Below are 17,147 nucleotides of genomic sequence, written 5' to 3'. Positions count from 1 at the left end.
AACCTGGTAGACATTAGTATGGGTTCATGCTAACATCTACCATGTAGTAATTTCCATGCTAGCCACTTATAGCAGCTTATTAAAGATCCCTTAATTGTTTAAGTCACACTATGAACTGAATGCATAGTAACCAATACACACACCTAGTCTTAACATGGACTCAGAAAGCAGCCACTGCACATTAAAGGGTCACCATAGGTTTTCTTGTTGCTATGGGGTGCTAAGAACATTAGGCAATGCTGACTTTTTTCAGTGGCATGCATGATGCTATGGCACATTGGTTGGGAAACCCTACACTAGGACAGGCTGTTTTTATAAATTCCACCTAAAATATACAAAAACTTTAGTTTTTTTTCCTAAACAAAGGATTAAAAAAACTGTAAATACCTTATGTTGCTTAATAAAAAGACTACTGATACACTTTTATTCTATAATGGTCTAATTTATAAAGGTCTCTCCAATAGCGTTTCCTACATTGTGAGCTAAGTAAGAGAGGATAGTTTAGTTTTCTTAGCAAAAGGAGGAGTTCCTTAGGTCAGATATATATAACATGCCTAGTTTCAAAGTGCCACAGCAAAATTTGACCTGTTTCAGGTCTGCACACCAGGAAGCAAATGGATGGTAGATGTTCACAGAATCCACTGTATCGTGTTTCTTACTTGGTTTCAAAGAAACATGTCAGAAGTCTGAATAGCTGCATGGGATCACCTGTTTTAATCCTTTCACTTTTGCGTTTCTTTTTCTCTCTCTTTCTCTTTTTTTTTTTTAAGCACAAGAGTCAACTGACCTTGTTTTCCTTATTGATGGATCAGACAACATCGGATATAACAATTTCCTGATCACACGTGACTTCCTAGTAAATCTGATTGAAAGGCTATCAGTGGGAGAGGATCACATACGTGTTGGGGTAGTACAGTACAGCAGTGAGCCAAGAACTGAGTTTTTGTTGAATGATTATACCACCAAAGCTGACATTCTGGATGCTGTGAAGGCACTTAGTTTCAAAGGTGGTGAGGAAGCCAATATTGGCGCAGCCCTGAATTTTGTGCTGGAGAATCACTTCATCCAGCGGGCAGGCAGCAGAAAAGAGGATGGTGTCCCTCAGTCATTAGTGCTTATTAGTGCAGGGAAGTCTAGTGATGACATTAGAGATGGAATAAATGAGTTAAAGCAAGCTAGTATATTTGCATTTAGCATTGGGGCTGGGAAGGCTGACACAGCAGAACTGCAGCAGGTTGCTACCGATGACAGCTTCGTGTTTGTTGCCTCGAATTTCCGTGTTCTTGGTGATCTTCAGGACCAGCTACTGCCATACATTGCTGGAGTGGCCCAAAGATCCATATTATTACAGCCCCCAACCATTATTACAGAAGGTATGTATACATGTGATGTGTGTTTTATTATATAATAATATAAAAGAAGGGGATAAAGTGCTTCCAAGCATACATTTTAAAATGAAATATCATGTATATCTATATATGTTGTAGATAGATAGATAGATAGATAGATAGATAGATAGATAGATAGATAGATAGATAGATAGATAGATAGATAGATAGATAGATAGATATGTGTATAAAGGTATATTTAATTGCGGAAAGAGAATTGTTCAATTCCTAGGAATGCCTAGCTCTTGTATGTAAACCACATTGAACTATTTGGGAGTACATGCTGGATTTAAATGTAATGTAATATCTACACCGTGTTTCATAAAAAAATTATACGAAGCTTGTTTTCTGTATAACTCTGTCAAAACTTGGCCAGTTTCAATACAATTGGTAATATCATCCTGAATACATTTTCAATAGTCTACACTCATGCCGATGACCTCACTAAAATGACATTGCCACCATCTAGGGATTATTGTCATGATATGTGAAGACACCATTTTGTTTTAAACATTAACAGTTACCATGGTTTTCAGTCAGGAGGATCTGATACGTAATAAAAATTTGTATGGTTCTCATAGACTGGTGCAAGAGTTTCAAGAAAAGAGGTGGAAGAGGGTAAACAGAATATTTGAAGAAATTGTGAGAAACAGGCTTAACTGTTCACCAGTCAGGAAGCAGCAGGGCCTGATCAGTTTGCACTGAAGAAAACATTGTGATAGTTGAAGAACCAGGTAGTGACATTATTTAGGTGAGATGGCTGGCGTGAGTGTAGCCTTATTGCAAATTTGATCAGGATGGTATATCCCAAATTTTATTGAAATTGGTCAAGTTTTGACAGAATTATGCAGAAAAACTTTGTACAGTTGTTGTTTATTGAAACAGTGTATATCCTCTCTTTCTCTATCAATATATCTATATCTATCTCTCTATCATCTATCTCTATATATATCTAGATCTGGTTGATTATGAACAAATGTTGCTGATCGTTAGTGGACTAGCATCTCAGGCCGTGTGTTAGCATGGTTTGCAGGATTTTTGAATTGTCGTTCAGACAGTGTGAAAATGAATAGCTCTGAATCAGAAAGTTGGCACCCTGTTGTAGAGTCCCACAGGGCTCACATTTATCACCTTCTCTTCCAGATTGGGGGACCAGTATCCCCTCACTCCCCCCCCCCCCCCCCCCACACACACACAACATGAGGGTAGCCAATGTAATGACGATTTAAAAAAAAAAGTTCTAGAGGAGATCCTGGAAATTATAGACCGGTGAATGTCCTGGGCAAAATGGTAGAGACTATTATAAAGAACAAAATTACAGAGCATATTCAAAAGCATGGATTAATGAGACAAAGCCAACACAGATTTAGTGAAGAGAAATCTTGCCTCACCAATCGATTACATTTCTTTGACGGGGTGAACAAACATGTGGATAAAGGGGAGCCGGTTGATATTGTGTGCCTGGATTTTCAAAAGGCGTTTGACAAAGTACCTCATGAAAGATTCCAAAGGAAATTGGAAAGTCATGGGATAAGAGATAGTGTCCTATTGTGGATTAAAAACTGGTTAAAAGATAAAAAACAGAGCGTAGGGTTAAATGATCAGTATTCTCAATGGAGAAGGATAGAGAGTGGGGTTCCCCAGGGGTCTGTGCTGGAACCGCTGCTTTTTAGTATATTTATAAATGATTTAGAGATGAGAGTAACTAGTGAGGTAATTAAATTTGCTGATGACACAAAGTTATTCAAAGTTGATAAATCACGAGAAGATTGTGAAAAATTACAAGAGGACCTTACGAGACTGGGAGACTGGGCACTTAAATGGCAGATGACATTTAATAATGTGAGCAAGTGCAAAGTGATGCATGTGGGAAAGAGGAACCCGAATTATAGCTACGTAATGCAAGGTTCCACATTAGGAGTCACTGACTGGGAAAGGGATCTAGGCATTGTTGTTGATGATATGTTGAAACCCTCTGCTCTGTGTGCTGCGGTGGCTAAGAAAGCAAATAGAATACTAGGTATTATTAGAAAAGGAATGGAAAACAAAAATGAAGAAGTTATAATGCCCTTGTATCGCTCCATGGTGCGACCGCACCTTTAATATAGTGTTCAATTCTGGTTGCCGCATCTCAAAAAGATAAAGAGGGGCATAATTGAACGCGAACGCCCATCTCCATGGGTGTAGACGGGTCCGCGAAGGGGCAGGCCAAACCGTATTTTCGAAAAGATGGGCGTCCATCTTTTGTTTCGATAATACGGTTGGTGCCGGGCAAATGTATCGGATTTGGGCGGATTTGAGCTGGGCGTTATCGGTTTTCAGCAATAATGAAACCGAAGGCGCCCAGCTAAAATGCGAACAACTCCAAGGCATTTGGTTGTGGGAGGGGCCAGGATTCATAGTGCACTGGTCCCCCTCACATGCCAGGACACCAACCGGGCAACCTAGGGGGCACTTGTAACAATTAAAAAAAAATTAAAATACCTCCCAAGTCCATAGCTCCCTTACCTTGGCTGCTGAGCCCCCCAAATCCCCCCCAAAACCCACTCCCCACAACTCTATACCATTACCATAGCACTTATGGCTAAAGGGGGGCACCTAGATGTGGGTACAGTGGGTTTTGGGGGCGGTTTGGAGGGCTCCCATTTACCAGCACAAGTGTAACAGGTAGGGGGGGATGGGCCTGGGTCCACCTGCCTGAAGTCCACTGCACCCACTAACAACTGCTCCAGGGACCTGCATACTGCTGTGATGGAGCTGGGTATGTATGACATTTGAGGCTGGCATACAGGCTGGAAAAAAAGTTTTTAAAGTTCTTTTTTTTTGTGGGAGGGGGTTAGTGACCACTGGGAGAGTCAGGTGGAGGTCATCCTCGATTCCCTCCGGTGGTCATCTGGGCAGTTGGGGCACTTTTTGGGGACTTGTTCGTGAAAAAAAAGGGTCCAGAAAAAGTGACCCAAATTCTGGCTTCTGGCGCCCTTCTTTTTTCCATTATCGGCCGAGCGCACCCATTTCTCCTCGGCCGATAAACACACCCCAGTCCCGCCTTCACCACGCCTCCGACACGCCTCCATCAACTTTGTCCGTTCCCGCAACAGACTGCAGTTGGAGGCGCCCAAAATCGACTTTCGATTATACTGATTTGGGCGCCCATGAGAGAAAGGCGCCCATCTCCCGATTTGGGTCGAAATATGGGCGTCTTTCTCTTTCGAAAATAAGCTTGATAGTAGAATTAGAAAAGGTACAGAGAAGGGTAACAAAAATGATAAAGGGGATGGGAAGATTTCCCTATGAGGAAAGTCTGATGCGGCTAGGGCTCTTCAGCTTGGAGAAAAGATGGCTGAGGGGAGATATGATAGAGGACTATAAAATAATGAGTGGAGTGGAATGGGTAGACGTGAATCACTTGTGTACTCTTTCCAAAAATACTAGGACTAGGGGGCACGTGATGAAGCTATAAATTAGTCAATTTAAAACGAATCGGAGAAAATGTTTCTTCGCTCAACGTGTAATTAAACTCTGGAATTCATTGCCGGAGAATGTAGTAAAAGTGGGGTTCAAAAAAAGTTTGGATGGCTTCCTAAAGGAAAAGTCCATAGACCATTATTAAAATGGACTTGGGGAAAATTCACTGCTTATTTCCAGGATAAGCAGTATAAAATGTATTGTACTTTTTGGGGATCTTGCCAGGTACTTGTGACCTGAATTGGCCACTACTAGAAACAGGATGCTGGGCTTGATGGACCTTCAGTCTGTCCCAGTATGGCAATACTTATGTACATCTCTCTTCCCTTCCAGACATGCAGTTTGTGTGTGTGTGGGGGGGGGGGGGGGGAGCAATGTCCCACAAAACTAGGTTTCAACCTAATTCATATTTAATCTGGGATCTAAATATCATAAATAAATAAGTATATAAATACAAACTTTAGTTCAAGTGAGGGTGCAATGCCCCCCACCCACACACATCCTCAAACTAGGTTTCAACCTAATGCAGACCCTCAAACTGATACACTGATTACGATTTATAACAAATTACCAGGACATATTGGACCCACTACAAGAAAGAAGCTATGGTCAGTAAAAGAAAAAAAGGCTAGGGAGGGTGGGAAATGACTGGGGGAGGGGGGACGTCCTTGGTGGGAATTGTCCCCCTTAAGTGGGAATTGTCCTAGGTGGGAATTGTCTCGTGGGGAATTGGTGGGTGGGAACTGTCCGGGTGGGAAGTCGCCTGATACTGAAAGCAGAAAGTGGGCAATGTGATCTTGAGGTGTAGTGGTTTGACATGGGGAAAGAGATTGGAAATAGTATCAAGAAGAGAAAGTGTACTGGAACAATTGAAAACAGGAGAAAGGAACATAAAAATCTGTAGAAATAGAGGGTCCTTTTTACTAAGGCCCACCCAAAAGTGGCCTGCTCTGTTTTAGGCATGTGTTTTGGACACATGCTGGTCCATTTCCTGAGCGCGCCTGGAAAAAAAGGGGATTTTAAAAATTTGACGGAAAATGGACGTGCGGCAAAATGAAAACCAGCACGCATCCATTTCCAGCCTGTGACCTTAACATCACACATTGACTTAGCAGTAAGGTCTCACGCACTAACCAGGCAGTTAGTGTACAGCGTGTGCCAACTGCTGATTACTGCCGAGTAAGGGCCCCACGATAGAAAATAGAAAATATTTTCTACCACATGTTTTGGGCACGTGCCAAAAATGCAATTACGTAGCTGGGCAGTAGTGCCAAGCTGATGTGCGTTGGATGCACATAGGTGCCTATGCACCTTTGTAAAAGGGCCCCAGAATGTTTCATGTGCCATTAGGTGACCGATGGGAGCACTAGGCAGCAGGAACGGAGGCCCTGTGTCAATTGGGGTGGATCTAGAAGTCAACTGGGAGAATACTGGGAGGAATATACAGATGGGCCGCAAGACTTCCTCAGCAATTGGTAGGCAGCCAACCATTGATGGTTTCACTTTTGGGGCTAGCAGATACAAATCCAGATGATGATGATTTCTTTGGATATTTCTCTGAAATGGGTAATAGACATTTATTTTTTAGTCCCAAAATACACCCAGACCTGGCCCCCTTGACAGATGATTTTGGACTTTTAGACATGTATATTCTGGCTTTCTAAAATCATAGTAACATAGTAAATGATGGCAGATAAAGACCTGAACAGTCCATTCAGTCTGCCCAACAAGATAAACTCATTTCACATGGTATGTAATACCTTATATGTATATCCGAGTTTGATTTGTCCCTGCCTTTTTCAAGGGCACAGACCGTAGCAGTCCACCCTGCACCGGTTTTATTCTCCAAATACCGGGGTCGCCACCCAATGTCCGCTAAGATTCCATAGATCCATTCCTTCTAAACAGGATTCCTTTGTGTTTATCCCACGCATGTTTGAATTCCATTACCATTTTCATCTCCACCACCTCTCAAGGGAGGGCATTCCATGTATCCACCACCCTCTCCGTGAAAAAATACTTCCTGACATTACTCCTGAGTCTGCCCCCCTGCAATCTCAATTCATGTCCTCTAGTTCTACCACCTTCCCGTCTCCGGAAAAGTTTCGTATGTAGATGCACAAACACTCAACGCATGGAAACAAACTCAAAGAAAATACAAATATGCAACAAGACAAGCCAAAAGGTCATATTACAAATCCAAAATAGGGCTTGACTACAAAGACACGAAAAAACTATACCAACTCGTAAACAAATTACTAGACACCACGGTGGTCACAACAGCTAACACAAACACTCCATCTGCAGACGCACTTGCCAAATACTTCAATGAAAAAATTGTAAATCTACGCAACACACTACCTCAGAATATTACCGACATCGATAACTTCTTCGAGTGTATGGACCCAATCCCTGGCGAATACCCAGCGGACAGACTCTGGACAACCTTTGCTCCCCTCACCGCTGAAACAGTCAACCAAGTGACTAATAGGTTTTCCAAGACTCACTGTAAATTGGACGTCTGTCCCAGCTACCTATTAAAATCCGCCCCCCACCGCTTCATAGTAGACCTCACATCCCACCTAAACTATAGGCTTCAACATGGTCTCTTCCCAAAGGAAAACGGCAAGATCCTACTCACCCCAATACCAAAAGATACCAAGAAAAAAACAGACGATATCACCAATTACCGACCAGTAGCATCAATTCCACTGGTAGTCAAACTGAGCATGGTAACCAAACAATTTACTGACTACATAAACAAATTCACAATACTACACGAATCACAATCAGGATTCCGCTCCAACCACAGTACCGAAACAGTACTAATCACTAACCTAGCCAAATTGAAACAAAAAATATCAACAGGCCAAAAGCATACTTCTCCTACAATTCGACATGTCTAGTGCGTTTGACATGGTAAACCACAATATATTACTAAACATACTAGAATACTTCGGGATTGGTGGAAGTGTACTTAGCTGGATAAAGGGTTTCCTAACAACTAGAACATATCAAGTGAAATCAAACTCAAACATATCATCACCATGGAAAACAAACTGCGGAGTACCTTAAGTATCACCACTTTCACCACTCCTTTTCAACCTAATGATGATCCCACTAGCCAAGTCCTTATCCAATGAAGGCCTTAACCCTTTCATATACGCAGATGATGTCACATTTCCTCCAATTATGTGACTTTAACTGGCCAAATATACAAGCAACCCATGACAAAGGACACACACTCGACCTTATTACATATAAACTGTCTCAGATCTAAACCTAATACTAGTAGACACAAACTGGAAAGACGTGTCTTGGTTAGACCACCACAAACTAAACCTATCTTTCCAATGGCGAAGAAAAGGCTCACGCCATAACCAAGAACGTACAACCTACACCTGAAGAGGCCAAATTGATCCTGCAACATTCTGGCAACAGCTTTATAAGGATGAATGGACAACACAAACAGACTTGAATAATTATCTCCAAGACTGGGACAATAGATGCAGAAATACACTAGATAACATAGCACCACTACAAACAAGAACCTCACGAAGACAGAACTTGATACCTTGGTTTAATGAAGAATTGAAAAAACTAAAAACACAAGTTAGGAGACACGAACGAGCATGGAATAAAAGAAAAGATGAACACACACTAAACGCATGGAAACAAGTGCAAAGGAAATACAAATATGCAATACGACATAACAAAAGGTCTTACTACAAATCCAAAATAGGACCAGAAACACGCATAACTGTTTCCTACTAGTGAGCAAACTTCTAGATACCACTCCAGTCACTACAACTAGCACAGATACCCCATCAGCAGACAACCTTGCTAAATACTTTAATGAGAAAATTATTAAGATACGACTCACATTATCACCTAATACCACCGACCACAAAAAATTATTCGATTGCATGGATCCAATTCCTGAGGAATACCCGGCTGACAGAATCTGGACTAACTTCGTTATACTTACTGATGAATCCGTCACCCAAGCGATCAATAAGTTCGCAAAGTCCCACTGCAAGCTCAACACATGCCCCAACAACCTAATAAGATCCGCCCCTCAATGCTTCATAACAGACCTTACGAAGCACCTAAATCACATGCTACAACATGGACTCTTCCCTAATGATAAAGGAAATATATTACTTACACCAATACCTAAGGACACAAAGAAGAAAGCAAATGATATAACCAACTACCGTCCAGTAGCATCCATCCCTTTGGCAGTCATACTAATGGAAAGTATGGTAACCAAGCAACTTACCGATTACTTAAACAAGTTCTCAATATTACATGAATCTCAATCAGGATTTTGATCCAACCACAGCACCGAAACAGTATTAATCACTCTCTTAACCAAATTTAAGCAAGCAATCGCAACTGGTGACAGCATACTTCTCCTACAATTCGACATGTCCAGCACGTTCGACATGGTAAGTCACAAAATACTACTAAATATTTTAGAATATTTTGGAATTTCAGGAAACGTACTTAACTGGATCAAAGGCTTCCTAACAGCAAGAACATACCAAGTGATATCAAATTTGATTATATCACCATCATGGAAACCAGAATGTGGAGTACCTCAAGGATCACCGCTCTCACCAACCCTTTTCAACCTAATGATGACACCTTTAGCCAAAACACTATCCAACCAAGGCCTCAATCCTTTTATATACGCAGAAGTCTCACTGCTTCTAATCCTTTGAAGTTCACTCCATCCGTCTATTCTACCCGCTGCCACTCATAGTTGCAGTCATTTACTACCCCCCTGTTAAGTCCCTCTCTTCATTCCTTACCAACTTCGATGCCTGGCTCTCTGTTTTTCTTGAACCCTCATCCCCGTCCCTCATTCTTGGAGACTTTAACATACACGCTGATGACCCATCCGACTCTTACACTTCTCAGCTCCTCACTCTGACCTCCTCCTTCAACCTCCAACTGAGCTCCACCACCCCTACTCACCAAACTGGCCATTGCCTTGACCTCTTCCTGCTCACCCTCCAATTTCTGCGCCTCAGCCCTTCCTCTCTCAGACCATCACCTGATCACCTTCACACTTCATCACCCTCCCCCTCAGTCCCGCCCAACACTAACCACTACTTCCAGGAATCTCCAGGCTGTCGACCCTCCCACCTTATCCTCTACTATCTCTTATCTCCTCCCTTCCATCATGTCCTCTGAGTCTGTCGACAAGGCTGTCTCCACATACAAAAAGGGGCCAAGTAAAGTCAGCCAAATGCTCGTCAGGGCCGGCTTTCTTTTTCCATTATCAGGTGAAGCCGGCCATCTCTTAATCACGCACCCATCCCGCCTTCTGTACCCTGCCGACACGCCCCCTTGAAGTTTGGCCGGCTCCGCGATGGACTGCAGTTGAGGTCAGCCAAAATCGTCTTTTGATTATACCGATTTCACCGGACTTGAGAGATGGCTGGCCATCTCCCGATTTGTGTCGGAAGATGGCCGCCCTTCTCTTTCGAAAATAAGCAGGCTAGACTACTGCAATGGAATTTACGTGGGATGCAAAGAACAAATCATAAAGAAACTCCAAACTGCCCAAAACATAGCAGCCAGACTCATATATGGAAAAACGAGATTCAAAAGCGCAAAACCCTTACGAGAAAAACTACACTGGCTCCCAATCAAAGAATGTATTGCATTCAAAATCTGCACCCTCGTTCACAAAATCAACGCTGAAGCCCCGGGATACATGACAAACCTCATAGACCTCCCAATCAGAAACACATCAAGATCAACACGAACATACCTAAATCTCCACTACCCAAGCTGCAAAGGACTCAAATACAAATCAACCTACGCATCCAGCTTCTCCTATGTAAGCAAACAACTATGGAACGCACTACCAAACGCCGTGAAAACAACTTATGACCACCTAAACTTCCGGAAACTACTAAAAACTCACCTGTTCAAAAAGGCATACCCGAACGATCCAACTTAAATGCCTCAACTCTACAACACAACAAAACCAAAGATTGCATTGGACATAAATTAACTCTTCCTCCTCATGATTCCTAAATCTGTCTGTCACGCATGAACTTTCCCACAACCTCATTCTGTATTTGTTCATAGCAATATTGGCGATTGCATCTACGGTACTATGTAAGCCACATTGAGCCTGCAAATAGGTGGGAAAATGTGGGGTACAAGTGTAACAAATAAATAAAAAATAAAATAAATTAATACCTTTCAAATACTTGAATGTCTGTCAGGCCTGCTGTAAGAATAGTGAGTCCCTGGCCTTACCTGCAGTAGGAGATAAAGAGCTGGGCACTGGAACCACCACCAGGCGAAAGTAAGCAAAAGCAGAAGTCAGGTCCCGGCAGGATCTCAAGGCAAGTGGCAGGCAAAAGCGATAGTCAGGTCCAGGCAAAGTCTCTAGGCAGGCGGCAAGCAGAAGTAGTAGTCAGGTCCAGGAAAGGTCTCTAGGCAGGCGGTGAGCAAAAGCAGTAGTCAGGTCCAGGCAAGGTCTCTAGGCAGGCGGCAAGCAGAAGCAGTAGTCAGGTCCAGGCAAAGTCTCTAGGCAGGCGGCAAGCAGAAGTAGTAGATAGGTCCAGGCAAGGACTCTAGGCAGGCAGCAAGCAGAAGTAGTAGTCAGGTCCAGGCAAGGTCTCTAGGCAGGCAACCAGTAGGAGCAACACAAAAGGCAGTCCCACAAGCAAGAAGCCGAAGCAAAGAACTGCCGATACAGCTCCCTAGAAATAGCCCAGTCCTTAGGGGTAAGCAGCATCAGCTGAAAGGGAGTGTTACTGATAGTTCCCCAGTCCCGAGCAGAAGGAGATACTCAGGATGATCCACCAATCCCCTCCCAGCAAGGAGGCGAGCCCACCCCCAGCAAACCCGGAAATCGGCAGCCCAGAAAACACACGCAGGAACCGATCCTGTGCATGCCGCACGAACCTGCTCCAGCCACCCCAGTGCGAACTTCAGACAGCCCCCCCAGCATGCCCGCAACCACCCGAGGAGTGCCGTGCTAGTCAACATGTGGCCAGTCAACGTTGTGCCGCCGGAGCGCAGCATAAACCAGGTGAGGGGCGCGACAATGTCTGTATCATGTCACCCCTGTTTCTCCTTTCCTCCAAGGTATGCATGTTCAGGTCGGCAAGTCTCTCCTCATACAGTTTGCAAAGCAAATCTCATACCATTTTTGTATCTTTTCTTTGCACCGCTTCCAGTCTTTTTACCTCTTTAGCCAAAACTGAACACAATACTCCAAGTGGGGCCTCACCAACGACTTGTAGAGGGGCATCAAGACCTCCTTTCTTCTGCTGGTTATACCCCTCTCTATGCAGCCTAGCATCCTTCTAGCCATGGCTGTCACCTTGTCACATTGTTTCTTCACCTTCATGTCGTCCGACACCAACTTCCTAAGGTCTCTCTCCTGAGTCGAGCTTGCTAATCTCTCCCCTCCTATTTGGTATCTCTCTTTTGGGTTTCCACACCCCAAATGCATCACTCTGCACTTCTTGGTATTACATTTTAACTGTGGTATTCTAGAAACCTGCTTATGTTATCACTATGTTTTGTTGTTCCCACTGTGTGTTATGTTGTATAATACAATAGTGCTCAGTATCAAGTGCGTGTTATTTAGCCAATCATTAGCTCATACCATCGCACTAGTAACCACCATCATCGCACTCCAAGTCCCTCCCTTCCTTCCTTCCTTCTGAATGAGTGTTATCATATCTACATTCTCTTAAAATACTATCAGTGGTGTCTACACTGTTTCCACTCTCCTACTCTGATATGATAGATCAACATATATTACATATGATACTTATCCCCTCAGACTCTGGCGTGGTATACTTGGAGTACCCGGTGTACTAGTGTCAGAATTGGCAGCCCCTCTGTTCCATTCTTTTTTCTTTATTTTCTTTGCTGGTGCTGTACTACTGTGCTTTGCTAGTGTAGTGCTCCTCTTAACCCATATTCCTCGTTCTCAACATACTTGCATGTTTCACTCTACTACGTCATCAGGAGAACGAAATGTAAATATAAAAGACATCAATATTGTTCACTATTGAATATCATAACCATACTTTATCTTACTACATACTTTCCATAAAACTTTAGTTTTGACTTACAATTCCTGGAGACTCTAGGGTGATGATCAGTCAACAGTCCCGTCTCGGATCGGCAAGACGCCGGTGCATGCGCACTCAATATATATAATCCCGCCCTGATTCTAATCTCTCACATGTGTCACCGCCCACCAATCTATTGCTTTGTTCAGTCCTTTAGGGTGAGTGGTCTGCCATCTGAAAATATATTGTGCCTCTTTCCTCAAGAGGTTAGATATGATATTGCTCCTTTGTGGTTGTTTAAGTTTTGTTAATACAGCAAATAAGAGATCTTCCTCCCGATGTCCTAACTGATCCCAATGGCCGACTAGCGGTGCCTCTTTCTTGTGGGCACACAGGTTGCTTAAATGTTCACCTATCCATTGTTTGATCTTCCGTTTAGTTTGTCCGATATACCATTTCTCACATGGGCATGTTATACCGTAGACCACTTGCGCAGGATCACAGTCTGTTTTATCTCGTAATTCAATTCTATAGTTAGCAACGGGATGTTTGATCGTTTTAGTTACCCATGCATATCGGCAATATAAACAGCCATTGCATTTGTTGTGGCCTCTCTCTTCTCCAAGGAGGAGTAGCTGCCCTCATTTAGTCCACAGTTCTCCAAGATTACGCGATCTGTTGTAGGCAAATCGGGGTTCAGTTTGAATGCTGTGTAACTGCATCATCGGCCAATGTTTCTTTATGATTTTTTTTATTTGGGGTACTGTCTTAGTGATGATATTACCTTTGGGTTCTAAAAGCCATTGTCTGTGGGTGCTAGCGGCTCTTTTATGTGCTCTGTTGATGATTTTTCTGGGATATCCCCTCTGTATAAATCTATTTTTCATAACTTCTGCATGTTGGAGAAAGTCCTCTTTAGAGTTGCATAATTTCCTCACTCGCAAGAATTGTCCAACTGGAATGGCTTCTTTTTGTGCCAATGGGTGAAAGCTGGTATAATGAAGTGTGGAATTTGTGTCCGTGGGTTTACGATATAATCGGGTGTGGAAACCTCTCTCATAAACCTCTATTTGAATATCCAAAAAATGTACTCGGTGGATCCCCACATTGATATCAAATTTGATATTTACATCACAACTATTGAGATAGTCACAGAATCGGGTCAGCTGTTCCCTGTCACCCTTCCATATTAGGAGGACATCGTCTATATATCTTTTCCAGCCAATTATGTTGGCTGTGTACGGAGAATTGTACACATATTGCTCTTTATATTGTGCCATGTACAAACATGCTACCGTGGGGGCTACTGTAGCCCCCATAGCTACGCCCCGCATCTGAAGGTAGAATGTTTCCTCAAATTGAAAATAATTATATGAAATTACTTGCTGAGCCATTGCGTTAAGGAGCGCTACTTTCTGATGTGATATTTCTAATTTCTGCAAATGCGCATCAATTAGTTCCAGTGCTCGCTGTTGTGTCCTCTATAGTTAGTTCTTCCAGCATGGAAAGCAAATGTGTCGCATCTCTAACATACGATGGAATGTTCTTCAATATTGGTTGTAGATGAAAGTCTAAAAACTGTGAAAAGTACATAAGTACAAAAGTATTGCCATACTGGGAAAGACCAAAGGTCCATCAAGTCCAGCATCCTGTTTCCAACAGTGGCCAATCCAGGTCACAAATACCTGGCAAGTTCCCAAAAAAGTACAAAATATTTTACACTGCTTACCCCAGAAATAGTGGATTTTCCCCAAGTCCATTTAATAAAGGTTCATGTAATGAACCATTACTACCTACTATTGGTCTACAAGGTAGTTTATGTAAGTTTTTATGTATCTTCGGTACAAATCTGATACGTGGTATAGTTGGATGTTGGATCATCAAATATCTAGCTTCCCTAATGGAAATCGTTCCTTCTGTCGTTGCCTGTTCTATTAATAGTTTTTATTTCTGCTTGGTATTGTCGCGTTGGATTATCGTTTAATTTACAATAAAATTCAGAATCCTCCAATTGCCTGTTCACTTCTTCTCTATACGCTGTAATATCCTGGATCACCACTGCCCACTGCCCCCCCCCCCCCCTTGTCCGCTTTATGAATAACTATACTGTTGTCTTGTCGTAACTCTTGTATAGATTTAATCTGTTTCTTCGTCAAATTATTATGATTGTATCATGAGGATTTCTCAACTCTTTCTAAATCCTCTAACACTAACTTTTGAAAAGTCTCTATTATTGGGTCAAGGGGACCCGGAGGCATCTTTGTAGATGGAATGCGATATTGGGATAAAAATGCAGGAGTGTTCAACTCTACTGGTGTAGTATCATTTGATTCCTCCCCAAAATATGTTTTTAAGCTCAATATAGGAATTGGCAGTTGGTGAACTCATCATAACAAGTAAATGGAGCAAATGATAAACCCAATTGTAAAACTTCTACTTGGTGGGTGGTGAGATTTTTAGAGGATAGGTTATATTTTACTCTTTCTGTGATCAAGGTTGTCGACGGTTTTGCCCGATCTGGTTTGGGGCTGAGTCAGATCTTCCGTTGTGTTTGTGTTCTCTAAAAAAGCTGATGTGGTGGGAATGTCCTTCTCATTCTGCCTGGGTCTGTGGTTAATATGAGCTGTGGTATCTTCCTCTGAGGACTCACTGGAAGTGTTAGTGAATCCTACATGCTTCATCCGTCTGTATCTCCTCGAGGGTCTGTTGTTATCCATCCATGGGTACACGTATCCTCTAGTGTAATCCATTTCATCTCTTTTGAATTTGCAAATTTTTTGTGCTCTGATTTCTTGCCGATATTTATCAATTGTTTTGTTATGTTGAAGGAGCTGTGATTCAAATGTCAAATGTTCTACAGAGGATCTCATGCTTTCTATCGCTTCCTCTAGCTCTTTCTTTTGTGATGTTAATTGTTTTTCTAATTTATCATTAGTTAAAAGAATAAGGTCTGCCAGACCCTCGACCATTCTTCTAACTTTTGGAGATCCCTTCTCATCGTTTCTACTCCCTCAAGGGTATCCACTCTATTGGCTATCTTCGTGTCATCCGCAAAAAGGCAAACCTTTCTTTCCAACCCTTCAGCAATATCTCTCACAAATTTATTAAACAAAATGGGCCCCAGCACTGACCCCTGAGGAACCCCACTGATCACCATCCTTTCCTCCAAGCGGATTCCATTTACCACCACCCTCTGCCACCTGTCGGTCAACCAGTTTTCTATCCAGTTCACCACTTTCGGTCCTTAGTTCAGCCCTTTCAGCTTATTCACGAGTCTTCTGTGGGAGACCATATCAAAGGCTTTGCTGAAATCCAAGTAGATTACATCTAGAGCATGGCCTTCATCCATTTCTTTTGTCACCCAGTCAAAGAAGTCAATGAGATTCATTTGGCAGGATTTTCCTTTGGTAAAGCCATGTTGTCTCAGGTCTTCTAACCCGTTGTCTTCTAGAAAGTTAACTATCCTTTCTTTCAGCAGCGACTCCATTATTTTTCCTACCACTGACATGAGACTTACTGGTCTGTAGTTTCCCACTTCTTCCCTGTCTCCACTTTTGTGACGAGGGACCACATCCGCTCATCTCCAATCTCGCAGAACCTCTCCCATCTCTAAAGATCTGTTAAATAAATCTTTAAGAGGTCCCGCCAGGACCTTCCTGAGCTCCCTCAGTATCCTGGCATGTATCTCATCCAGCCCCATAGCTTTGTCCACCTTCAGATTCTCCAGCTGTTTAGATGTGTACATCTAAATACCAGTTTATGCACATCTAAAACACAAGTAAAATAAAATAAGCAGGAATGTTTATTTTGGGGCTCAATCATTAAAGTTTAACATGCACCAATGGACATTAGCATGTGTTAATTGCCATTTGGTCTACAGGTATAAAATAGGACATGCATCATTTAATGCACACTAACATCCAGTAGCATGCACTAAGCTTTAATAAAAAGAGCTCCATTATTATTTATTGCAATTTAAGGAGCCCTTTTACAAAGTTGTAATAACAAATGGGCTTAGTGCGCCCTAACACAGGATTTTCCCACATGCTAAACCCATTTCCAGCACATGCATTAAAAGGTTTTTTTTTTTTTCATTTTCCTGAATATATGGCTGTGAACTAATTTTTGTATTAGCATGCAGCTATTAAAAAAAGTTAATCCTGTTTAGGTGGCGGTAAGGGCTCACGTATTAAGGCAAGATACGGATGGATGGTCCTGAGCTAACCAGTTAGAG

General features: G+C 42.4%; 1 protein-coding gene across 1 annotated transcript in view; it reads left to right on the top strand.

Annotated features, from left to right (window-relative positions):
- Positions 1–17,147, top strand: part of COL6A3 (collagen type VI alpha 3 chain) — a 722,910-nt gene that overhangs the window by 10,138 nt on the left and 695,625 nt on the right. Inside the window, 1 exon segment of the mRNA XM_030209050.1 lies at positions 771–1,373. Coding sequence (XP_030064910.1) covers positions 771–1,373 — 603 coding nt within the window.

The sequence above is a fragment of the Microcaecilia unicolor genome, chromosome 7 (genome assembly GCF_901765095.1).
Source record: "Microcaecilia unicolor chromosome 7, aMicUni1.1, whole genome shotgun sequence".
NCBI lineage: Eukaryota > Metazoa > Chordata > Amphibia > Gymnophiona > Siphonopidae > Microcaecilia > Microcaecilia unicolor.
This window is presented reverse-complemented; position numbering and strand designations above follow the sequence as displayed.